Genomic DNA, 26,352 nt, shown 5'->3' on the forward strand with positions numbered 1-26,352 from the left:
CTCGCTTCCGTCGACGGCCGTATGTTGTATACGTGAAAAGTTGACTCGTAAGTACGGTAAGGATGCAACAATCAAGCCGAAAAGCATAGGCTCAGGTGAGTTCGTCATCATCATCATCATCACATCATGCAATTTTAAACGGCAGCAGGCACTGACTGGTCCGACTTCCTTCCTTCCTTCCATTTCAGAGAGAGGAGACAGACCGGAAATGAGGAGATGTGAATGTGAAGAGGGGGACAGGAAGCAGGGGCCGCGGAAGGGTGGATCTGGACAGAGGGGCAATGTGCCCAGGGTTGTTCGATGTCCGTATCATCTGCCCATCTTATATAAACCCGGCCCTCCCCCCATCCTACAATGTTAACGTCCCCCGATGTCCCCACGGCTTCCGCGGCCACTGGGGACAGGTAGCGTGGTGGATAGAGGGCCATTTATGTATGCACCATTATTGGAAAATATGCATGGATGTATGAATGTCCTGCCTCGTATAGAATTTTTTGTGGTTTTATTACTCAAGTATTTTTTGTTACAGAGTTTTGTACGAAATTTTAGAATGGATGTGCCGAGTTTCACGTATTTTGTGTTACAGAGCAGCTAAAATTGTATGAATTTTAAGAATGGACAGGTCGCGTTGTAAATGCGCAGTTTAGGTGAATTCGTGAAGGTGACGATTTATGAATGTATGAATAAAATTATGTATGCACATTTTAAACACGTTTCTGCGAAAAAGGGTGACATTTTTCGGGGAAATGTATGCAAATTATCTATGAGTCACCTGCTTTCAGATGATGACATGCCTGAAGAATGCGAAAATCGGGTAGATTGGTGCAAATTTGGAGTCACTTGGTTTCAGATGAGATGACTTTTTTCTAGGAAATTAGATGCAGATTGGGACAATTTTTTTTAGGTCACATGCTTTTAAATGATGAGATGACAAGAATACGAAAATCAGTTCCGGTGGGAATGACAAGACTTTTTCTAGCCCGAGTCAGGCCTTATGTACTCACGTGTCATGATATGATTATCTGTCTGTGTGTCGATTACGATGGTAAAACTTGTCCAATCGACTTGAAATTTTGAAAATGCAAAAATAGGAATTTTCATAAAAAGTATGAAAGTTTTAGCAAGAGGCCTTATGTACGAGTCACGATTGTCGGTCTGTCTGTTTATCGATTACGAGGGGAAAACTTGTCCAGTTGACCTGAAATATTGGAATTAATGCAAAAATAGGAATTTTCATAAAAAGTATGAAATTTTTACCCGGAGTCAGGACTTATGTATGTACCCTTCTGTCTGTCTGGGTGTCTCTCTATGAATTGGCTGGTTAAATTTATCCAATCTACTTGAAATTTTGGATACGCGTAGATTATGTAAAATTAGGAGGGTAATTTTGGAAAATTTTTGAAAAACTAAGAAAAAAGTTGTAGTCGTGATACGGTAAACACCTCAGGAGGAACAACCTGACTCGGGCCAAAGAAAGTTGTCCTGCAGCTTTTTATTATTTAATTTAGAGGTGAAAATTGAAATTGGATGTAAATTGATTAGCCCGTGGTTTGCGTCTGTTTAGCATTTTTTGCCCCCTTTTTGACCCCCTTTTTCGCCACGGTTTTCTTCTTCCTGAGGTTCAAATTGAGTGGGGCCAGACCGACGGCTTTGTTCTTGTTCTTAACATTCTTCCCAGTCGTGAATCGGGACAATTTGGTGTTGCTTTTGAGCCGGAGACCTTTTTTGACCCCCATCGAACTTAGGCCCACGCCTCGCGCGAGACCTTTGCCTTTGGCGCCGCCCTTTTTTAAAGCACCTGCTTTGAGGAGGGAGGAGGATTGGCGCCATTTTAGGCCGCGACTGGCCAGCGAGCCCACACCAGCGGCCAGAGATTTGGTCGTTTTCTTCGCCTTGCGGGCCGCGTTGGCCATGAGTTTGGACTGCTTCCAGCCAAAGTTGCGTTTGACTAGGTTCATTTTGCTGCCCCCGCCAGAACCGGAAGTGGAGGAGGAGGAGGAGGAAGAAGATTTTTTTCGGTTGCGGGTCTTCATGTTCCACTGATTGTTCCAGGCGGAGCGTTGGCGACCAGAGCGGCGACCGGCACTACCGGAGTTTTTGAGGCCGGATTTATTCTTGGATTTATTTTTTCTCTTGCCACCGCCAGCTTTCCCGCCGGCCTTCCCGCCACCCCCGGCTTTTCCTCCGCCCCCGCTGGAAGAGGAGGAGCCCCCTGAGGAAGAACCCCCAGAGGTGGCTGAGCCAGATGATGAGCCCCCGGAGGAAGTAGCCCCACCCGAGGAGCTACCACCGGACGAAGATCCACTCCCGGACGACGATGAACCTCCACTTCCGGATGCTGATGACCCACCGCTCGATCCACTCCCGCTTCCGGAAGATGAACCCCCCACCCCGACCAATCCTCCTCCGCTGGATGATCCAGATCCTCCAGAAGTACCCAAACCAAGATCGACTCCAGTTCCACTGCCACTTCCGGAGGAAGCTCCTCCTCCTCCCGCACTTGCGCCGGTATCTACTCCCACACTGGTTGAAGCCCCACTTCCTGAAGAAGCTCCACCCCCAGCGCTACCTCCACCTCCTGAACTTCCGCTCGATGTACCACCCCCGACTCCCACACTTCCGCCTCCGCCCGTACTTCCGCTTAAAGAACTGGATCCACCACCAACGCTGACGTCAAGACCTCCTCCTCCCGCAGATCCAGATGATGTTCCGCCCCCCGCGCTACCTCCTGCACTTCCGCCTGAAGTACCCCCTCCTCCCGCACTTCCACCAGCATCAACACCCACACCGGTTGAAGCCCCACTTCCTGAAGAAGCTCCACCCCCAGCGCTACCTCCGGCACTTCCGGAAGAAGCTCCACCCCCAACGCCAATTCCACCACCTGAACTTCCGGCCCCACCACCCACTCCGACGTCAAGCCCGCCACCTCCCCCACTTCCGGAAGAAGCTCCACCCCCAACGCCAACTCCGCCTCCTGCACTTCCGGCCCCACCACCCACTCCGACGTCAAGCCCGCCACCTCCCCCACTTCCGGAAGAAGCTCCACCCCCAGCGCTACCTCCCGCACTTCCGGAAGAAGCTCCACCCCCAACGCCAACTCCGCCTCCTGCACTTCCGGCCCCACCACCCACTCCGACGTCAAGCCCGCCACCTCCCCCACTTCCGGAAGAAGCTCCACCTCCAACGCCCACCCCACCACCTGCACTGCCCCCTGCACTACCACCCCCATCCAATGACCCCCCAATGTCCAACCCCCCACCTGCCGATCCTCCCGCCCCGGCGCCAGCTCCTCCCTCTGCCCCAGCACTACCTCCTCCTCCTCCCCCCGCCCCAGCACTACCTCCTCCTCCTCCTCCCGCCCCAGCACTAGCTCCTCCCCCCGCCCCAGCAGCTCCGCCTCCTCCCAACAATCCCGCTAAATCTAGACCTCCCCCTCCTGACGCCCCACCACCACCACCACCAGCTGCCGCCAATAATCCCTCCAGATCAACTCCCCCTCCACCGCTAGCACCACCCAATAATGCGCTCAAATCCACTCCGGCACCCCCACCAGCGGCCGCATCTCCGCCCAACATGCTCGTCAAACTGGCCAAATCCAAGCCAGCCCCACCCCCTCCAGTTCCCAATCCTAGGTCAAGTCCAGCCCCGCCTCCTCCTCCACCTGCCGATCCACCCCCACCCGCCCCGAGATCTTGAACAATCGCAAATTAAGGACAAAATTAAATTCATGCCAAAAAAAATTCACACAAAAAAATTGAATAAACAATCTCAAATTATGTACATAATTACAAAATTCATGCAAAAAGCATCGTCAATTTTTACAATCTCAAAAAATTAAATCCAAAATCCATTTTAACAAGATCGCCAATTTTTACAATCCTAAACCTTTAAGTCAACATTATCGCTAATTTTTTAATCTCAAAAAATTAAACACTAAATTCATGCCAAAAGCATCTCCAATTCTTACAATCCCAAATTAAATCCTAAAATGCCAAAAAACATTGCCAATTATTACAATCCAAAATTATGTAGATAATTACAAAATTCATTCAAAAAGCATCGCCAATTTTTACAATGTCAAAAAATTAAATCTAAAATCCATTCAAAAAGCATCGCCAATTTTTACAATGTCAAAAAATTAAATCTAAAATCCATTCTAACAATATCGCCAATTTTTACAATCTTAAATTATCGCTAGTTTTTGCAATCTCGAAAAATTAAACCCTAAATTCATGCCAAAAAAACATCGCCAATTTTTACAATCCAAAATTAATGACAACGAAACATCGCCAATTTTTACAATCCAAAACTAATGACAAAAAACATTGCCAATTTTTCGCTCACCCAGTAACTGCGCATCTACAGTTTGGATTATTTGTAACGCCACCCCCACCACCAGCGCTACGGTGGTGGCTACAAGTCGTCCCGACCGAAATCCACACTTGTCCCCTAATTTCATCTCAGTTTGTCGAAATTAATATCGCTCCGTTCACCTGGTCTGTCCCCCAGCGAATAATCGCTTCGTACTGTCTGACATCGTCGCACCAGGGTCAAATTTTCTACTCGTTTGTGGCGTGTCGTCACAAAATAGTAAAATTTTGTTGAAAATGAAATAAAATAATGTTCGTTTTGTTTCTTTCTGGACACATTTCGGCATTGAACTTTCGATCTTGAGGACACAGACTTTTTGAGCTTTATTCTTGTGGGGGAGGTGACGGGACGTGGGACATGAGATGATGAGATCTTATCGAGACATGCGACATGCCTGCATGGCTGGTGGGCTGTATTCTCCTTTCGCTATTTTTGTAATTTGGTTTTGTTTACGTTTATTTTTTTGCACTGTACAATTTTTTCTGGATAGATTTTTTTTTCTGAATTGTAATTTTTCCATATTCATACTTTTTTGTTTGTTATTTAAAATGTTTTCATTTTTCAGACCATATTTCGTTCATGCAAAGCTTTTATTTATTTACTTATTGATTCTCAGGAAGTGACACAAAAGAGATAAAAGTCAACATTGAGTTGGATACATGCGATAACCTTTTGTTAAGGAGTATATTTTGTATGAAAGGATGTTTTGTCCAGTCCGTCTGTCCGATGGTGGGATGGGAACGATGAGATTCGAAAGACTTTATGTAATTCAGCAAAGTTTAAAAAAAACAGTGACACTGAACATGACAGTTTTCATACGATACAGCACTGAAAATAATAGTTTTTATACAATTTGAACGAAATTATGAGACACTTTTGTGTTTGATTTTGTCAAAATTTAGCATCATGAAGTTATCTTATAGGGTAGTTAATCAGGAATTTTACAAAAAAAATAAAATGTGGAGTTGAAGTTAGCAGTTTAAGTATGCGTGCACACGTGTAGTGTATATGCACATAAGGTTTTGGATCCATAATTTTTGGATAAATTTATTACACACGTTTACTAAAATGCATGTATTTTATTTTTTTCTATGTGACTTACATATTCCCGTTTCATAGAATAGCATTTTCATGGCATGATATTTTCTTGTACCATAATTTCTGGAAACATATGTAAAATCTTGAATCACTTTGTTACATCCGTTTACTACGGTGCATGTCTTTTCTTTTTAGAAAATGTAACTTGTTCAAGTTTTATAACATGACATTTTCATGATACGATTTTTATGTACTTGTACATAAATACCACAATTTCTGGAAACCTCGAAAACTTTGGACCACTTTATTACACCCGTTTACAATTTACATGCGTTTACTGCATGTCTTTTCTTTTCAGAAAATGTGACTTGTTCCCGTTTCATTTTTCCATGACATGCATGCATACATGATCCATGCATATTTACATGTTTAATTATTGGTTCAAGTCTCGTCGCCTTTTCATGCGCATCATCCCTCCACCTGGACATTGTTTTGTTAGATGGGTGGTTAGATGGTCCTCTCTCCAGGAATGCATGAAATGAAATGAAAACAAGTCTCCATATTGTGCACGATGTGCACGATGCATGCCTGAAATTCAAGTCATTCCTTTTTACAAGGGACAAAAAATAAGGGCTGCCAGACCTCTCATTCAGTCCAGATGGCTGCTTACGTACGACTCCATCCAAAGTCTGGGTTGCATGCACGCCATGCATTTTATATTGTAGGACACAAAAAGTGGTCTGTTTACAGTGTGACCAGTGGCCGCGGAAGTTGTGGGGGCATCTGGGGACATTGCCATTGTAGGATGGGGGGAGGGAGGGGTTTGTATAAGATGGGGAGATGATGTGGACATCGAACAAGCGTGGGGACATTGTCCCTCTGTCCCCACCCTCAAGCTTCCGCGGCCACTGGGACTGACAGGGTTTCGTCCATCCATTCTTATTCACATTTTCCCATGCGTACCCTGTCTCTTAATAATCCAATCCAATCCAGTCATTCTGCTTTTCTTATGGATCAAGTGGACTTCTCGTCGTATGTAAGACTACTAAAAACTCTGTAATAAGAGGGTGGATTGGACGTGGACGAACAAGTTGGTTGGCTCGTTCATTTATATCTTTTCCGTTAAGTTTAAGACTGCTTAAAGCCGTATTTTCATGGGGAACTCCTGAGTCAGTCTGCCTATGCATTTCCTAATATCTTACGACTGTTTGGTTCGTGGGATGGAATGAAATCGGGGTTTTTACACTTTACTTACGTTATGTACATTACACACTGCGTAAGTAAAGATAAGTAAGTTCATAATGTGAACACAATGCAGCAAAACCATGAGGAAAGAGAGAGCCAGCCAGTCATCAGGAGGAAAAATAAGTTTTAACGATGCCAGCAAAATGCTTCACTTGGTAAATGCACCAGTCTAAACAATACCACCAACCAGCGCAAACGGGACTTCCTCCCACTAAAATAAGGCTAAAAGTACACTTGTTAAACCCTAAATGTGATGTGATACTTAAAACTTTTTTGCGATATTGGGAATGAAAGTAAATACATAAGTAAAGTGGTGAAGAAATAAAAAATGAGCAAAGTTTTGTCTACCCGACAAACGGGAACTTGTTGTAAACGGCCGATATTTATGTACTAAACAGGTGAAAAATTGGAAAGAAATTTAAATTTTGTAGGAAAGAAAATTGACAACTTTTTTACTCTTAAAGTGCGTATTAACTACCGAAAATATAGGGAATTATAAATAACGAAATTGAAATTTTGTCGGGAAAATTGACAACTTTTCTACAACTTTTCAACTCGTAAAGTGCGTATTATTAAGGAAAAATGTAGTGAATTGTATCTACCAAAATAGCAATTTTGTAGGGAAAATTTACAAGTTTTTTGTAAACTTTTTGTACTTTACTCTTATGTAAATTGCGTATTATTACCGGGACTATGTAACTACCAAAAATCTAGTGAATTGTGTACCGAAATTGAAATTTTGTAGGGAAAATTGACTACTTTTCTGGAACTTTTTAAACTCGTAAAGTGCGTATTATTAACCAGTTTTTTATTATTCTGGATCAGATATCGCCTCTACTTTCATGCATATTATTGGCTGATAAGTGGTTTTGATAAGACCGAAAACCAGACGGGGGAGTGAAAGTGGATGAGTGAGAGAAAGTTATGGATTGCCGGTTTTCCAGGAGAGGATTGGATTCCTAGCTTAGCTGGGTGGGAGAAGAGCCGAAAACCTGAAGGAAGCCAGGCCACAGCCACCCTCAAAATCGATCCGGGTTCTTTTCCCCTCTTTCCCGACAAGACAACAAACCAAAAGTGTCCGAATTTTTAAAAATATGTGGATAAAAAGACACCGATTTTGATGTTACTGAAAGTGATTTTGTGATTTCGTGAAATTGTGTCCGTTGCAAAATTCTGAATTGAATGGTGAGTACCACTTTTTTGCAAAGTTTTCCATTGTCCGTTAGTAAATAAATAGGGTTTTTGCGCGTGTGTATTGTTATTTAACTGGACAAAGGAAGGATCCGAGTAAATTGGCAATTGTTATTGGACAGATTAAAGTGAGGATTTGATTTCATTTGCAAATTTAAATTTGCTCATGGTGCGAATTTTCACTACGCTGTGTAATTTGTTAGGTTTGCAAAAGTTGACACTTTTCCGATGCAGTATTATTTGACTGGACAAAGCATTATCCGAGTAAATTGTCAATTGTTATTGCGAATTTAGTTTCATTTGCAAATTTGTCCGTTGTGCGAATTCCACTGCATTTTCACTGAACTATGTAATTTGTTAGCAAAAGTTAGCACTTTTCGGATGTAATGGATGACACTGAACCATTATCATGTATGCAAATTTATGGCATGATAAATGACTTTAACGGTGCGAAACACGCTAATTTCAACGCTGGTCAAATTCATTTTGGACGGTACATAGGTACATAGTTACACATTATACAAATTGTAGGCGAATAAATACAGATAATTTTCTTTTTTGAGTACGGTTCACTGACTGCATTGCACCAGAGTTATTTATAGTTTCGGAATAACTTATGAGAGGATTTGATTTGCAATTCAGTCTTAAATAAATAAATAAAAGGTGAAGTTAAATTTCTGGTAGTGAAAATTGGTAAACTTTGGCGTCCGTAAAATGTTAAGTGAAAAGTTATAAATTATTAAATACATTTATAGATCCGTATGGCTTTAGTAGTTCGTAAAATTTTGTCTTGCTTAAGCAATCAGGTAAAAAACAACCTATTTTTCGGGCAATGTTAATAGTCTCAATTTTTTTGAAAATTTTCTGAGAGGGTATTTGGTTTTTTAAAAATATTATAAAATATCTGCCAGGAAACCTTTCAGATTTTTTTCAGACTATTAATATTTACTGAACTGCAATTGTAAATAGTACAGAAATGAGTCAATTTTAGGATTAGTATAAAACAATTTAGTATTAAATAAATAAATAAAGGGTGAAGTTAAGTTTGTGGAAGGGAAAATTGGTAGACTTTGGCGTCGGTAAAATGATATGTGAAAAGTATAAATTATGAAATACATTTATAGATCCATATGGCTTTAGTAGTTCGTAAAATTTTGTCTGGTTTAAGTAATCAGGTAAAAAACAACCTATTGTTGTATATATCAACCTTTTTTAAAAAAATTTTCTGAAATGTTATTTGGTTTTTTAAAAATATTATGAAATATCTGCCAAGAAACCTTTCAGATTTTTTTCAGACTATTAATATTAGCTGAGCAGTAATTGTATAGAAATGAGTCAATTTTAGGATTAGTATAAAACAATTTAGTGTTAAATAAATAAATAGAAGGTGAAGTAAAGTTTGTGGTAGTGAAAATTGGTAAACTTTGGCGTCGGTAAATTGATAAGCGAAAAATTTAAAAATTCTCAAATATATTTCTAGATCCGTATGCCTTTGCCATTTCGTAAAATTGTGTCTTGCTTAAGTAAAAAAGCAACCTATTGTTCCGCCAATATTAATAGTATCAATTCCTTGGAAAATTTTCTGAGAGGTTATTTGGTTTTTTTAATATTACGAAATATCTGCCAGGAAATGAGATTCAGATTTTTTTCAGACTATTAATATTAGCTGAGCAGTAATTGCGTATAGTACAGAAATGAGTCAATTTTGGTATTGGTATAAAAAAGTCATTAATTAAAGTTATTAATTAAATAAATAAAAGGTCAAGTTAAATTTCTGGTAGAGAAAATTGATAAACTTTGCCGTCTGTAAAATGATTGGGAGAAATTTAAAAATTGTTAAATGCATTTTTAGATAACGCCAATGCTTACTAGTACAAATTTTGCCTGGTTTAAGTAATCCATTAAAAAATATAAAAATTTTACTAGCCTAATTTTATGTGGTAAATAGTAAATAAATACATAGATCGTCAACTTTATTAGTAATACACAAATTCAGTAATAAATAAGTTTGTGGAAGCAAAAATTGGGAGTCTTTGGCGTCTTTAAAATGATTGCGAAACATTTAGTAATTTTTAAAATAACAAGATAAGCTTAAAGCTTGGTGGGTTTGAGTACAAATTTTTTGTCTGGTTTAAGTAATCCGTTAAAAAAATGTAAAATTTTACCAACCTAATTTTATTTATAAAAAAAGTTCGTAAAATAATACTAATTATTTATTAATAGTAGACAGATGAGTACAATAAACTTGAGTAAAATTTTTTTTTTAAATGTTAAATGAAGTTAGTGGAACTGAAAATTGGTAGACTTTTTTGTCTCTAAAATGATTGAAAAATAAATTTTTCAATGATTTTTTTTATTTAGATCGAATTGAGTTTCCAGTCCCAATAAAATTTTGGTTGTGTTAAGGAGTCCGTTTAAAAATATATACATTTTAACCAACCTAATTTTATATAGTGTTTTCATAAAATTTAGTACTAAATAAATCGGTGAAAGGGAAAGTTGCTAGGCTTTTGCGACTCTAAAACGATTTCGAAAAAGTTATAAATTCATAAAAACATTCTTAGATACTTGGGCCCCGTATGGATGCTAAAATTTGGCATGGTTAAAGTATAGTAGTTCGTTAAAATTTAAAAATATATATATATAACTTTAAACCACCCTAATTGTATATAACATTTAAATAAATGAGAAATTTTAGTATAAAAAATTACTATTAAATAACTCAGGTAGTTAAAATCGCTAGACTTTGACGTCTCTAAAACGATTTCGAAAAAATTTATAAAACTAAAAACATTATTAGATTATTGGGACAAATAGCCGAAAATTTGCAAATAGTAGTTGAGAAAATAATAATAACAAATATAAATTTGAACCAACCTAATTTTATATAAAATTTAAATAAATGAGAAATTTGAGTGTATGAAATTTTGAAATATGTTTTTAGATGTCAAATTTGGAATTGCGGTCCATTCAGAAATATATATATTTTTACCAACCTAGTTTTATCTAGTACATATTAAATGCGTCAATTTTAATATATAAAAAATCAGCATTAAACAAATCGGTGGACCGGAAATTGCTAGAGTTTTCGAAAAAGATTACTAAAAATTTCTGAATTTTCAGATAAATCATTTACAAACTACATTGACACATCATTTATGTACAAATTTTAACCTTTAAAATTGTTATCTGGTTTAGTCAGTCGAAAAAAATATAGATTTTTTTAACCTACCTAAAAAACATGAGTCAACTGTAGCTAGTCATAAAAAAATAAAAAATCGTCATTCCCATTTTTCGTGACTAATTGCTTCCGCCCGTCGTTCCCAAAATAAAAAAATAAAAAACTACCTGTTTATGTATGCCAAAGCTTATCAAATCTCTCGGCAAGGTTTATTTATATAAAGTCGTAAAAAAGAGGAGATTTTCGTCTCGATCAAGTTGAACGTACGTATTTAACACAGCGCCGTATTCATTTCATTACAAATACGCTTTTATATTTCATCTCTGAATCAGTGGCCGCGGAAGGTGTGGGGACATCGGGGGACATTAACATTGTAGGATGGGGGGAAGGAGGGGTTTATATAAGATGGGAAGATGATAGGGACATCGTATAACCGTGGGGACATTGTCCCTCTGTCCCCACGCACCCTTCCGCGGCCACTGTCTCTGATTTTAGAGAGAAGAGAAGAAGGCAGGAAGTTCATGTTCTTCTGTCTGTGAGTGAGTGCAGCTATTATCTTAATCTTATTGGCATATTGACATCGAAGAAATGCAATGCAGCTGCAGTTTTTAACACTTAAAAATACCATCCATCCATTCAGTTCAGTATTGCGTACAATTTTGTGGCGTGGTTTTGGCGTGTTGTGTTGGCAGTTATCTATATTACTGCGAAAAAATACTAGGCAGTTATCAATCTAATACTTTCATTCATGTTACATACTTTACTTTGCTAACCGTCGTTCTTATCATTATCATTAAGTGTTCTTGGCAATGAATTTGGTTTCTTGTATGTACATACATATACAACTGTTTAATACACGTGCATTTCCGCAAAAAGTAAGCCAACAGAGCAAAACAGGCAGCAAATCAGCAACCCATTTAATTTTATAATTTCTACAAGTTGCCGTTTTGTTTCGTGTCATCCATCCGCTCAGTTTAATTTAATATGCGACATCATTCTTTTGTTGTTATCATCACCAACATTTCAATCCGACCGACACCCTGCTGCATATTTACAGGGCAGGTGGTGGCTTGGTTTTTCATTTAGATAAAACAAAACAAACAAAAAATGTGCTAAAAATTATGTACGCTAAGTAACTACATTAAATATTTAATAATTTAGCACAACAATAATTTTGTAATAAGAAGACCGACCGACGAATGATAATAAAATTATGGCAGAGTTTAAAACAAACTTTTTTACGAAATGGTGTCTTATTAAGGTTACGTTCGAAGACGTAGTTGTCTCAAAAAATCATCGAGTAAATTAAATTGTGCAAAATTTGTATCCCGCTTAGGACTTTGAGTTACATTAGCCGAATTAGCCGAATCATTTTATTATTTAGCATCAGTTATTTTTATTTTGGCGTTTGCCAAAATAAAAATAACTAGTGTAAAATAATAGGATAATTCGGCTCATTCGGGTAATGTAATTGCGGATCCAGTACTTCGTTCAGGTGGACGGACTCGACTAATCACAAGATTTCCCATACTTTTACATACATAAATACACAGCAATATTCATAAATTTCAAACTAATTTATCGAGACTTGGAAATCGAATTTCGAAATTCTGCCCAGTGAAGTTATAGACAATAAGCTGATTAATGAGATCCCCTTGAAATTTTTCAATTTCTACAACCCAATTTTGCTGAGGTACAAATTGAGTATAACAGGTGGTCTTATGCTTTTTACATACTTTTTGTACCTCAGCTTTCAAAAACCACTGAAATATTGAATCTCTTCTTCGAGTAGGACAACAACAATATTATCTATAATATCAATGGGCAGAATTTTCAAATTCCTTCTGGTAGCTGAGAAATAATTAAAAATGTGCTGATTTTTGGGGTTATGACGTCATTGTTATGACGTAGGCTTTGACTCATGGAGTCTCACGTTAAGTTTCTCTCTCTCTCCAATTTCAACTTTAAATGAAAATGTTTCTTCATGGTAGAGTACAAAATTAATACCAAAATTCGAGAAGCTGACACGACACGATAAAGCCAAGCTGATAGGCCACGCAGTACATTACATTACATTACATCGTCTGTTCTTTCTTTGCGTGCCTGAAATTTGGTAGAATATAGTGTCGAAGAAATACATGTTACTCTTGATAGTGCCATAATAAATATGACGTATAAATTACTTTGGGTATGTACATAAAAATTGTGTATCTATGTACATAGCAAGTAGCATAGAATACATACAGAAATGCAGCAGTTAGTAGCATGCATGGCAGTACATATGCACGTACATAAGGAAGAAAAGTTGAAGTTAGCTTAAAAGAGATGACGAAAAGACCTTGACTTTGCTTTCGGTAACTTTTTGGTTGATTAAATTTGACTCATCGCGTTACTTACTTTACAGTAAAGTTCGTTATAAAGGAGCACACGAGGTTTTTAGCTTTATTACTCAGCTCAGGTAGTCCTCGGCACTAATGGAGTGAATCATTGTTCAAGTCAAGAGTTTGTTCATCTCATCATTCTCATCTCAATTTTCATCCAAAATCCGAAACCAAAGTGCGACGCAGGAAATAAGTAAATTATTTGTGGACACATAATCTAGAAAGTAAATTATTTGTGGGAATATTCCCCCCCAGAAATCTCTTTGATTTTAAAATAATTGTGAAATAATGCAATTTTCGACGCAGGAACTAAGTAAATTATTTGTGGGGACAGAATCTAGAAATCTCTTTGATTTTAAATAATAATTGTGAAATAATACAATTTTCGACGTTTTCCTTTTACAGGATTTGTCACTCTGGACGTTATTGTCGTGCTCAATTAATTGTTAAATTACACGTGTGCGGATACTTTTAATTGGATTTCGCCATCATCATTCCCCAGAAAATCAGGACATGACGGTGACATTTTAATTTTCGATTGGCCAGACAAAGACCAAACCAAACCACGATTGGATTACAATTACTTCATGTCAGATGAAGGGTGTCAGATCCAAATAATGAGATTACAACACGGGAACGGGAACCAGGACGAATAATAAGCTTTGTCACTTCCGGTCTTAACATTTATGTACGATACGCAGTGAACAATAATATAATAATGTGTCTACTTTAGTGAATAACTAGATAGGTAGAATTTTTATTACCAAGGTGTGTGTGGCGTGGCGTGTGTGGTGTGCCACGTGTGAATGGTATCGAGTGGGGGGGAACGATGCGGGGGAATAAAGCGACCCTGTCGGGATGGAGGATAACGACAACAATACTGCTGCTTTTCGTCGTAGGGGGAGGATTACTTGTCAGTGGTCACGATGCTGGTAAGATTTTGGAGATTTTGTTTTCGTTAAAAAATATGTATGTGATAATTATTAGATGAAACCTTTAACGAGATGAATTTGATGATGAATGACGGACAGCAGAAGACGCTACGGGTTTCATAAGTCAGAGTTTATGGTGTGGTGGGTGGTCTGATATGATATGCTTCTGTTCTGTCGTAAATATTTCTATACGGAATGAAATTCTAGACCGGATTTTATAGCAGGGTGAATTTTGATTAACTTGCGTTATTTTATTTTTTTTTTCGATTCAAATAAATTTAGGGAATTTCAACCCTTTATTACATATATTTAAGATTAGTTCGTACAATGAGAATTCCAAACACAACTATTCTAAAAAAAAAACGGAATAATCATCATACAAATGCAGCTATAATTAGGCCATGATTTAAAATATGCCGAAAACTTAGAGATATAATTTCGTATTTCATTCATTCACGAAAAACTGAAAGAAATGGCTTTATATGATAAGGAAATAAGAAGATTCAGCCTAACCTGACACCTAAGTTGTTGACATACCCACGACGCCAGGTAATGGGTTGGGATCCTCCCTGGGGCTGTGGGTATGTCAACGCGTCCCTAACCTTACCGATGCCAAGTGCTAGGAAATGACTGAAAATAAAGAACCTTCCCAACCCGGGTACGCTCGCATTTTTTGAAATTTCTATAGGTTCTTTAAAAGAATTTAGGAAAGATGTGCCAAATGCAACTTAATACAAGAAGTAAAATTACATGCTAATTACAGTTTAGTCTCCCACGGCGGTGGATCTTCTTGGGAGGAGGACTTTACTTGTGTCATCAGGGGTAGGAATTAAACACTGCCTCTGACTCACTCTGCTTCATGACCACGTTATTTAGTACAATGACAAGTCAATAAATAATTCTTAGGAAGAGATTTGTAGAATAATACATGCTTATGTAAGAATATTTTAACTACCTGAAGGTGGGAAATTTTATCAAAATATTATTTTAAATTGAGATTAATGTTTATTCTATTGTTGATCATAGTGTATAGTTTATATTTTTTCCATTTTCGATGGAAATTGTCCATCAAAACTTTCCCACCTCGCATGCAAACATGGAATTCAGACAATATTCGTCCGAAAACCATGTGCCTAAAGTGGGACAAATAATCAAAATTGTCCCCAAAGTGATTTAGAAATTGAACATAGGACTTATATATCGTGCAAAGACCATAATAAATAAATATATTATCGTACTTCATATTTCGAGACCCATTAATCCCTGATCGAGAGACATTAGTCAGGTCTCTGCTGAGAATTTTTGAAATAAAAAGCCAGAGGGGCTGAAAATGGATACATTTAAAATAATGACTAGATTTTATATCTTTAAATGGACAAAAGGGGCAATCCCTACCCTCATGTATGCCCATTGACTCAGCCATTTTTGGCGTTAGACCAGTATTGTGCAAAAGTTTATAAATTACGTCTTTCTCTGGATTACTCACCTCGCTTTTTTGAAGGGTAAGCCAGGCGGAATTATTTAAGGTGTCGAGTGATACCTCAGACCATTTTATTTTTCGCACAATACGAGTACATAGTAAATACTGCTTGGTTTTCACAAAAGATTCAAACTCACCCCCGTTGCCGTATTTTAGGCATCGAAATGTGATACACTCTTGAGATAGTACATAAGTGTCAATAATATTACGCAAAATACTACTCTCACAAGAAATTAACCTTTGAGATGGAAAGCGAGGCATGTTTTGGGAAAAATCGAAACTAATAAAATCCTCAATGGTTTCACACCCCAATTGAATTAAACATGGAAAACTATTATTTTTCAAAAAAATTGAATTACTAAGCGGGATAAGGTGAAAAATATTGTGAGGGATTAGTTCAAAACTGAGACCAAGTATTTGTACATATTTGCAAAAATTGTCATAAAAAGAAGTACAATAATCTGGTTCATTCTTTAGGAGAATGTTGAAAACATTTTTACCTGCAAAGTTACAAAAATACGAGTCGCTCGAATTTAGGACTTTGCATGCAAACACTACACGAAAAGTTGTCATCTGGATAAACGGATGACGCACACCAATCCCCCCATTTGCCAGAGGCAAATAGAGTAGATGGCGTCCCACCCAACGTTTTGATCCTCTCCAGAGAAAGTTTTCAATTAAGATAGTAATTTCTGTTATAAAAGTTTCCGGGGGGTCAAGAACCTTGAGTACATACCACAGTATTGGGAGAAGGTACGTATTCAAAATTTTAGCCCTTGAAAAAAAACTAACTGCGCAAGTTTTACTGTTATAAAAAGATAACTTCCTACAAAATTTTTCAAACAATAAGGTAAAATTTTGTTCCATGAAACTTGTATTCCCAAAAAATATACCCAGAATTTTTAACCCATCCTTTCTGGTGGGGAAATTGGTCTCTACCCAAGTAGTCCCCCCTAACTTGCGTTAATTGGAGGGTGGATTCGGCATTAATTAGTCAGTCAGACCTGACGGACACAAAAATCACTACTGTTTTAGGAAGAGCCAATCAATCAGCTCACAGTTCATCCTTAATTTTAATTTCATCTCCGGACATGTACATAATTCAGGTTTTTGCATTGTATACATGCCCTTTTCTTTGATAACGATGACAAGAATTTCATCTCCGGACAAGCAATTCTTGTTTTGCATTTCTTTTAATGATAACAAGATAATAAGACAAGAACCGTTTAGGGATAAGATAAGAATTTGTACGAAGGAATTAATTTTCTAGTCCAAACCAAATCTCACTTTTCTCTTATCGGGCATTTAATTAATGATGATGACACAACGAGAACGACGACTTCTGGACCAAATACCAAAACGAACGAGCTGATAACACCAAACTTGGTAAATACAATAATAATACATAAATAACCTGGCTAGTGGTTTGGCTACATGGATTTGGAGATAAAACTTTTCTATCTATTGTATAACTTGAACAGTGGCCGCGGAACAGAGGGACAATGTCCCCACGGTTATTTGATGTCTGCATCATCTGCCCACGTTATATAAACCCCTCCCTCACCCCATCCTGCAATGTTAATGTCCCCAGATGTCCCCACGGCTTCCGCGGCCACTGATTAATTGCACGGGCATAACATACTTTTACGCAGTGGCCGCGGAAGCTGTGGGGTCAAAGTGACCATGTCCCCACGGTTATTCGATGTCCCCATCATCTCCCCATCTTATATAAACCCCTGCCTCCCCCATCCTACAATGTTAACGTCCCCACATGTCCTCATATTTCCTTCCGCGGCCCCTGTTTTTTATGAAATATTAGTCTCGTCTTTCTCCAATGGTTATTGGATTTGTTGTCCCCGATTCATTTATATCCATCTTGTTTCTCTGGACCAATTTGTTGTATCGTCGGCCTCGTCGTCGTCGTCCCATCTGTTTTATCTCCGTAATAAATCCGGACATCGTTTCCATTTCATTTCTGGTATGTGTTATATACACTTTTGCTTTGGTTTGGTGGTGGTTTGCGCTAATGGAAATTCTGCTGCCCACCAGACAGACAGACATCGCATTACTTTTAGTTCAACCCATCGTCCAAGTCGGTCGGTGGACGATGGCGATTGTTTGTCCAGTTCTCAGTTAAGTAAACTAAACCAGTAAAAAAACAGGGATAGCGAAAGTAAAGGCAACAAGATGAGGCGAACGAGGTGAATGTTCTGACGTATGTGTGGGAGTACAGATATTTACACAAAATCCATTTTGAATGGATTTTTTTAGGCAGAGGTCGGCGGAGCAAGAACCTCAAAATTTAAATTTCGCCTTCCACAAAAATTTGCATGTCATCACATCAAAGTGCACGGCAAGCCGCTGGAATTTTGGGTGTTGCACCCTCCACAGAAAATTTTGCATTCCATAAAAATTTTGCATCCACCGACACATCGCCACATCAAATTAAATTTTGGAGGAAATTTTGCCTACCATAAAAATTTCGCCTGCGTCAAAGTGGAGGTCAAAAACCCCGAAATTTTGGATATTATATCCTCCACCAGAAATTTTTAAGCTACACAAAAATCTATTCATTAACCTCCATAAAAATTTCGCCCTCCATTTCCACCTCTACAAGTCCCGCCGAACCCTGTAGGATTTGGGCCTAGCACTTTTTTTTGCAAATGTGTAATCTTTCATTTTTGGTCACGGATCACTTTACTTTTCCCAAATAAAATTCACGAAATAATGGATGTAAAACTGTTCTGTAAGTGAACACATATTGCAAAATTGTGTAACAAAATAACGGATTACATAAATTCCCGTGTTATATTACATTTTACATTTCATTTCATTTCATAACTGTCACATGCATAATACGCAAGAGAAACAATAAAAAATTGGCGAAAGTAAAATTAAAATAAAAGCAATCACCAAGAACAGAGTAGAAACTGGGACATTTTTTCTCCGTGGGTGGGTGGGATTGGATAATATTAACAAAAGTAAGTAAAAAACAGGGCCTTAAAAGATGAGAATAAATGGTTTGTACGAATCAGTGGCCGCGGAAGCCGTGTGGGGACATCGGGGGACATTAATATTGTAGGATAGGAGAGGGAGGGGTTTATATAACATGGGGAGATGATGCGGACATCGAACAACCGTGGAGACATTGCCCCTCTGTCCCCACCCACCCTTCCGCGGCCACTGTTTCTACAGAGTTCTTCGTCTTCCCCTGGAGGGAGAATTTACTTAACTGTAAGCCATGCAAATCCTTTAAAAAACACCGGAAAAGGATTATTAGTCAAAGTCTTTATTCCAAGAAATGGATAAGGAGGGACACGTCGTCAACTGCGAAATAAATGAAACATTTTTGCAAGATTACCATAAAAATGGGAGAGAAATCCTATTGCATCCTGGTAAAGATATCAACTGTTACGTACTTTGCTCCCGGGTAGTTGAGAATGGCAAACCTGAAGGTTAAACTTGCTCTTATCGAATAGCTCAATTTCAATTTAACCCAAGATTCTAGGCATGATAAGAGTAAAAGTAAAACTATTATTGTACAGTACACTTATTCATGGATGCGACTGTATATGTCACCGTGAGAGAGAAAAAATCACGAGAAGCAGAACAAGAGCTCAAGTTTTCAATTGGATGAAGGGGATATTGTATTTCGTGTCATAAAATAAAATGAAATTATGCCTTTTTAATGTTCCTCCATGTCCCAGGCCATCACGTAGCAAGAAAAATAGTGAACTACTAATCTTTACCCTCTCGACTTGCACCCCAACTTTTCTGCCTCGCATAAGTTTTATATTAGTCTGAATTGCAGTGGCCGCGGAACAGAACGGAACAGAGGGACAATGTCCCCACGGTTGTTCGATGTCCGAATCGTCTCCTCATCTTATATAAACCCCACCCTCCCCCCATCCTACAATCTTAACGTCCCCACATGTCCCCACGGCTTCCGCGGTCACTGGTTACTTGCATAAGTACACCATACTTTTATGCAGTGGCCGTGGAAGCGTGGGGACAGAGGGGCAATTATTCGATGACCCCGCATCATCTCCCCACGTTAAATAAACCCTCACTCTTATATTTAATCCTACAATATTACCGGCCCCCCATGTCCCCCATACCTTCCGCGGCCACTGAAATAGTTAAAGTTTTCCTCCAGCATTCATTTTATGACTTCTTCTCCCAGAAAAAGTGGGGACGATAAATATAAATAAATCCATTCTAGTTGTACTTTTGCCATGTGTGGGTGTCTACTACGGGCTGACTCGTAACTCGTTACCATTTCCATTAGGCGAGCATAATCACGATATTATACACAGATTTAGGTACGACGGGCACGGTTTTAAATATGGGATCGCTTTAAACGGCACGATTTCTTCTTCTGAGAAGAAGAAGAGCTTTTTCTTCTCCGGAAGGAGAAGAAATCCAAGCTGGAACGGATGTTTTGGGTGCACATAAGACATGCTGTTGTCTAGTTGGGGTGGGTGCAAAATGTGGTTTTAAAGGGATACACACACCACTTTTCGAGGACTAATGGTGGCAGGGAACACGTGCCGGGTAGGAGGAAAGGTTCCAAGAAGTGTTTCGTTTCTTAAGGGTTTTGGTATATTTGTTGGATTGCAAGGCAAAAACTGGGAGAAATGTGAGGTGCAAGAAACTGGGAGAAAGTGGAAGAAATAGCCGCGCGCCGTATGACTTATAGCGGCGGAAAGTATTTTTTTGCGCCATGCGTTTCTTGCAGGTCAAAATACTTGCAAAAAACCAATTTCTTGCCATTATTTTTTGCAAGCAGTGTCTCGTTGTTTGCGGGTGTGCTAAATTTCATGTACTACAAAGTAAAAAACGGGAGAAATGTGAGGTGCAAGAAACTGGGAGAAAGTGCAAGAAATATGCGCCCTCAATTTAGCCACGCACCGGAAGAAATATAGCAGCGGGGCCTAGTTTTTAGCGCCTTGCATTTCTTGCAGGTCAAAATATTCCCCTGCAAGAAACCACTTTCTCCCCCTTATTTCTTGCAAATGGTCTGAAACACTGGTTCCAATCCATCACTTATTGGGACAGAAATTCGATCCAGGCTGGGACGTCCCCCACTTTTTTCTTTACCTTTTATCATACTGACAATTGGATGGTGTCCTGGAATGGAAAAGTGTCACCCACCCCGGCCCAGATGATGACATTTATCGAGTTGTGTTACATAACACGAAATCCAACAACCAAACCACAAATGCTATGCCAGGTCTCTTACACAATTCTCCACATAACCGACTGACAAATCAGTCAAGCACTAAGGAAGCAATACAAATTATGTCTTGATCGGATCAAATCCCGTCATTGTGTTGATTGCGTGGGATCAAATTTCTTTTTCCGGAAGGAAATTTAAGTGGAGATTTTATACTCGAACGGCTTCATACATAATCCCGATCAAATCGAAGCCTAAATCTTACCGAATTCTTCTTGAAATAGTTTACTTTGGGGGTGGTGAAATATATGTAAGAGCAGAGGGCGGATATGTATTTGTTTTCAAGTTTTTCATTTGATGACGACTGATGATCAAACGGTGTGGGTGTGTCGCCTAACTTGTATAGATTGCAAAAATTTCAAAATATTTTTACATTTTGTAACATGTGTATTTCTAGGTTTTCAGGCATTTCAATATTTCCGGTATATTTGAAAAATATGGAAATCTCTTACATATTTTTTCAAAAATTGGTACATATTTTGCAAATATTTTAAAGACGCAAGGCAAAATGTTTGTGCTCAAAGAAAATATTCAGAAATATAAATTTTGCGAAAATTCTGATTTTATAGTTTTTTTTAAATATATCCATTTCTGAAATATTTTGGCGTTTTTTAGCCCAAATATTAAACACATATTATATTTCAACGAATGTTCGCAAATGCATATCCGTTCTCTGCAAATAAAACTGATTTTTTTCTTAAAGAAATTCGGCCACAAAAAATCCAGAACATTAAATTTTTCAATTTTTTTCGGAAATTATTATTTTTATGTTTTTTTGTAAATTTTTCTTAAAATACTTATCCACCCTCTGAACACGAGGCTTAACTTTTTTTCCTCCTCAAACACGAATCTATTATACAATCACACGGCGACATCGACGACGACGACGACGACGATGACGACAAGACGCGACATTTCTGATACTGATACCTCACCCAAAGTGGGACGTCTTCGGAGTGATGCGATAGGATTACGCTACCCAGACACAAAGTTTACTTTTCTTTGTTAACTCAATTCTTCTACGCTATTCTATTCTCCTCCTGGAGGATATTCCTCCACGAAGAAAAGCTCGCATTAAGTTTAAGCTGCTAGTTTTATTTTTTGGAAAAAAAAGTGAAAGCAAAATGCTCTTTTTATTCGGGGGACGGCACTTTCTCAAAAAAAGAACAAACTTCTTTTCACAATTTCTTTAAATTGGGGATAAATAAATCGGGTCCAGTGTTTCGGGTGCAAGAAAATGGTTTCGTGCAGTGGTAGATATTTTGACCTGCAAGAAATGCACGGGGCAGGTTTCGCCGCCGGGCGCGTGGCAGGATGGCGCATATTTCTTGCACTTTCTCCCAGTTTCTTGCACCTTGTTTTGAAAGTTAAGAAATCAGAAAGAAATTAAAATGTTAAGAAATTTTCTTAGAAAATCCGCAAAATATGAAACACTGTCATCCACCTAAAAAATCGATCGATTTTTTTGCAACAATTGGGAATAAATGCAAACTAAATCGATACAAGATTTGAAATTTGAAGTCCAAAATAAATGAATAGGTTGGCTTTTCTTCTGTGAACAGATTGAAATAAAAACGATCCATAGTTTTCTTGAAGAACTTTTGTTGAGAAGGAAGGAAGAAGTAGTCATCATAAAATTTTGTATTTTTGTACGTACCTCTCTCTCTCTTTCGAAGACTATGATTCATTCCATTCCACATTGTATTCTTTGGCCTGGTAAAGGAAAATAAGCACTCAAAACCATTGTAGTAAGTAATCAGTGGCCGCGGAAGCCGTGGGGACATCGGGGGACGTTGCCATTTTAGGATAGGGGGAGGGAGGGGTTGGTATAAGATGGGGAGATGATTCGGATATCGAACAACCGTGGGGACATTGTCCCTCTGTCCCCACCCAGGCTTCCGCGGCCACTGTTCAGTAGTAACTATACATATGTAAAGTAAGTAACGCATTTTCCTCGATTCCATTCTATCCACTCTCCCGGTGCAGTATCACGTACGTACGTAGAATAGAATATCTTTAAGAAGAAGAATCAAGCAATCACACCAAGTTTTATGACGATGACAAGAAGAAGAAGACGAGCTCTTGGCTAAAAGAAATACGAGTCGTCGTCGCATTACAAACCAAACCACAAAACTCGAGTTTATTTTACTTGCTTAAACTTGAAAGTTCTTAAATCTTGAAAAAATTTTTTTTTGCCACTTTATCATCCTTCCTTTTACATATTATTGGCTTGTGGTATTTGAGTTTGAGAGTGAGAGATTCCAGAAGAGCATGGATGGATTGCATTGGATTTAAAGAAACAGTGGCCGCGGAAGCGTGGGTGGGGACAGAGGGACAATGTCCCCAAGGGTATTTGATGTCCCCCATGCTATACAAACCCCTCCCTCCCCTATCCTGCAATGTTAATGTCCCCAGATGTCCCCACAGCTTCCGCGGCCACTGTATGTACATGCTCCGTAGTGATGAAAAAGCCAAAAGAACAGTGGCCGCGGAAGCGTGGGTGGGGACAGAGGGACAATGTCCCCAGGGTTATTCGGTGTCCCCATCAGCTCCCCATCTTATATAAACCCCTCCCTCCCCCATCCTACAATGTTAACGTCCCCAGATGTCCCCCCACATCGCTTCCGCGGCCACTGATTTCAAGTGCTGGTCACTCTCAAATCGTATTTAATTGATTCGGTCACACAAGAATGGAGAAATGGATGCGAAAGGAAAGGAAATCGATATTCTATTCTATTCCCTGCAGTGGTTTGTTTGGCTTTGGCGTGGTTTTCATTTTATGGTCACTCGATCCATCCATCAAACTTTTTCAGGATTTCAGGAACGAGTTTAGTTTCTTCTTTTTCAAATCAGCATGGATTTTTGGTTTGGCTGGTGAAAGAGAAATGCAATACGTATTGTAGATAGTTGAAGATGCATTTTGTGCTAACTGGGCATTATATTTTAAACGTGGATTTTACCGTGGGAGGGATGAAACACCCCAAAAAATTGGTTTGAGCACATAATGCGTCTTAAACTACAATATTTAACACGCCAAAAAATTGGTTTGAGCACATAATGCGTCTTAAACTACAATATTTAATGCGCATATTTTCACCTAAAATCCTGAAAATTTTTCGGAAACGAGCTTATTTTATTTTGTTCTTTTAAAATCAGCATGGATTTTTGGTTTGCTTGGTGTTAGAGAAATACAATAGCTAACTATCGTTGTTTAGATGCATTATGTGCTAAGTGATTTGTTGGCCGTTGTATTTATTTCATGGTACCGTAGGAGCAATTAAACGGGCAAAAACGCAGTTAGCACATAATGCATCTTCAACCACGATATGTAACGTAATGCAATATCTGTAAGCAACAGATCTGCACACAGGACGGAAACCGAAACCAAAACCACAAGACGACAGGCAGGGCAGGGTCAGCAGAAATTTGAGGCGATATGATGTGATGATGCTGCATTTATTTATGCCGGTTGTCAGTTGTGCAGGAACCGCAAAGGTGGAAATGACGCTTTCATGCAGGCCGACAATACGGAATAATAATGGCATTTTGCGGGATAGTGTTTGTAGTAAATAGAGGAGGAAAAAAGGTTCAAGTTGACCAGACCATGCACTCAAAACCATGAAAATAATGGCGATGCATTTCTTTTTTGTCATGTCATTTTTGTCTAGATGTTTTGGGACATGAAAGATTTATGCATTTCGGGATTTTTCATTTTGGGCATTTATTTTTCTTTAGATTTCTTAAAATGTTATTTTTTGGGCAGAATACATTTCTTTGCTGTTTTTCTCCTTGACTTTTCCCCGATTTCGTAAACTGTGATTTCTTCCCCGATTTTTGATTTTTTAAATGTTTTCTGGCATATGTAGCTTCGCCAAAAATATGCAAACATAAATAAAATGGAAATTTTACTGTCTTCCTAAATTTCAATACGAGGATTAAAATGTTCAAACTGTTTTTTAAAATGTTTTTTAAATGTTATTTTCCAAATTGTAAGCATAATATTGATTGAAATGTGATTTCATTTCATTGTTACAGGCGAAAGTGAAAACCACCATCCAAGTGTTACCGGATTCTCGAAAGCGCGTCGAATTACGGGTCGCGTCTTACGCGAAGTCATTGTGGAAGATCGGGACGCCTATGACGTCCTTCGTGGCGTCAAGTCTACCCTACAAAGATCTCGACGAATACGACGTCACGTCCCCGTCGGAAATACGCTGCACTCCGTAAGAAAAACAAAGAAAAACAAAACAAAAAAACAACTTGGAGTTTTCGGCATCTATGAATTTTGGATTTTTATGAATTTCAAAATTCAAAATTTTCTCTTTAGGACGTCGAAGTTGGCGGCCACTTAGAAAAAGTGCGGTTGGAACTTGCCTTAAACGAATCAGATCCGACACACTACACAATTCTGCACCTAACCCTGAACCGAGGTCTACTTCCTTCCGGGTATTTTGAAAAGTTCCAAAATACTGGGAACCATGTCGTCAACAATCCGTCGTACGAGGTAAATAACAATTTTGCTTGTTAAAATAGACTACCAATGGAAATGGAGGTGTTCCAGCGTATGCGATCCGATTTTAAGCAAACTATTGTCAATCGATGGCAAATTTAGTTAGGAGGAAATTTACGAAGGACACGATCTCCCAATGGGCACGTTTGGCAGAGATGTTTGCATCCGAAGAGGAGAAAACGCGTCTAAAAGTCGAAAAATTTTACACTTTCCAAATTTACCGCGCATTTTCTCCTCTTGGGATGCAAATATCTCTGCCAAACGTGCCCATTGGGAGATCGCGTCTTTCGCAAATTTCATCCTAATTAAATTTGCGATCGATTCACACTAATTTGCTCAAAATCGGACAGCATACGCGGGGAGACCTCCATTCTACGTACATAACAAAAATAAAAATACTAACCACTCCATATTTACAAAAGTGTAAACAGAATACTCCAACCAACGTGAAATGGGACACTTTTGTTTTTTTAAAGTCTCCTCGCGTGGTGTGTCGCATTACAAATTTATTTACCAGCATGATTCGCAACTCTCTGCGTAGAAAACATATGCAGGGAATGAAAAACACTTTGTCATTTCACTTCTCTTCAGTGGCCGCGGAAGGGTGTGGGTGGGGACACAAGGACAATGTTCCCATCATCTACCGATGTTATACCATACCTGTTCAAAAATTCAGTTTTCATTCAAAAGTCAATCATCTCGATTTCTGAGTGAAGATTTTCATTCACATTCACTCATTATCTTTCAAATTCATTTCACTTCATCTGACTTCATTCTTACTTCTCCC

At 38.6% G+C, this 26,352-nt stretch overlaps 2 protein-coding genes across 2 annotated transcripts in view; one reads left to right on the forward strand and one right to left on the reverse strand.

Annotated features, from left to right (window-relative positions):
- Nucleotides 1-485: 485 nt before the first annotated feature.
- On the reverse strand, nucleotides 486-4,359 carry LOC110848196 (loricrin). Its single transcript, XM_022095349.2, has 4 exons — nucleotides 4,345-4,359; nucleotides 3,968-3,983; nucleotides 1,258-3,691; nucleotides 486-1,198 (listed from the first exon to the last, which is right to left on the reverse strand). Exons 1-3 carry the CDS (start codon nucleotides 4,357-4,359, stop codon nucleotides 1,539-1,541), a joined length of 2,184 nt encoding a protein of 727 aa, XP_021951041.1. The 3' UTR covers nucleotides 486-1,198; nucleotides 1,258-1,538.
- A 2,418-nt stretch (nucleotides 4,360-6,777) lies between these two features.
- The window catches only part of LOC110848197 (disintegrin and metalloproteinase domain-containing protein 12-like), a 34,336-nt gene continuing 14,761 nt past the window's right edge, over nucleotides 6,778-26,352 (forward strand). The window contains exons 1-4 of the mRNA XM_022095350.2: nucleotides 6,778-7,839; nucleotides 13,813-14,339; nucleotides 25,091-25,278; nucleotides 25,383-25,559. Coding sequence (XP_021951042.1) covers nucleotides 14,237-14,339; nucleotides 25,091-25,278; nucleotides 25,383-25,559 — 468 coding nt within the window. The 5' untranslated portion in view covers nucleotides 6,778-7,839; nucleotides 13,813-14,236. The remainder of the gene's footprint in view (nucleotides 7,840-13,812; nucleotides 14,340-25,090; nucleotides 25,279-25,382; nucleotides 25,560-26,352) is intronic.

Source organism: Folsomia candida, unplaced genomic scaffold (genome assembly GCF_002217175.1).
Source record: "Folsomia candida strain VU population unplaced genomic scaffold, ASM221717v1 Fcan01_Sc004, whole genome shotgun sequence".
Classification (NCBI taxonomy): Eukaryota; Metazoa; Arthropoda; class Collembola; order Entomobryomorpha; family Isotomidae; genus Folsomia; species Folsomia candida.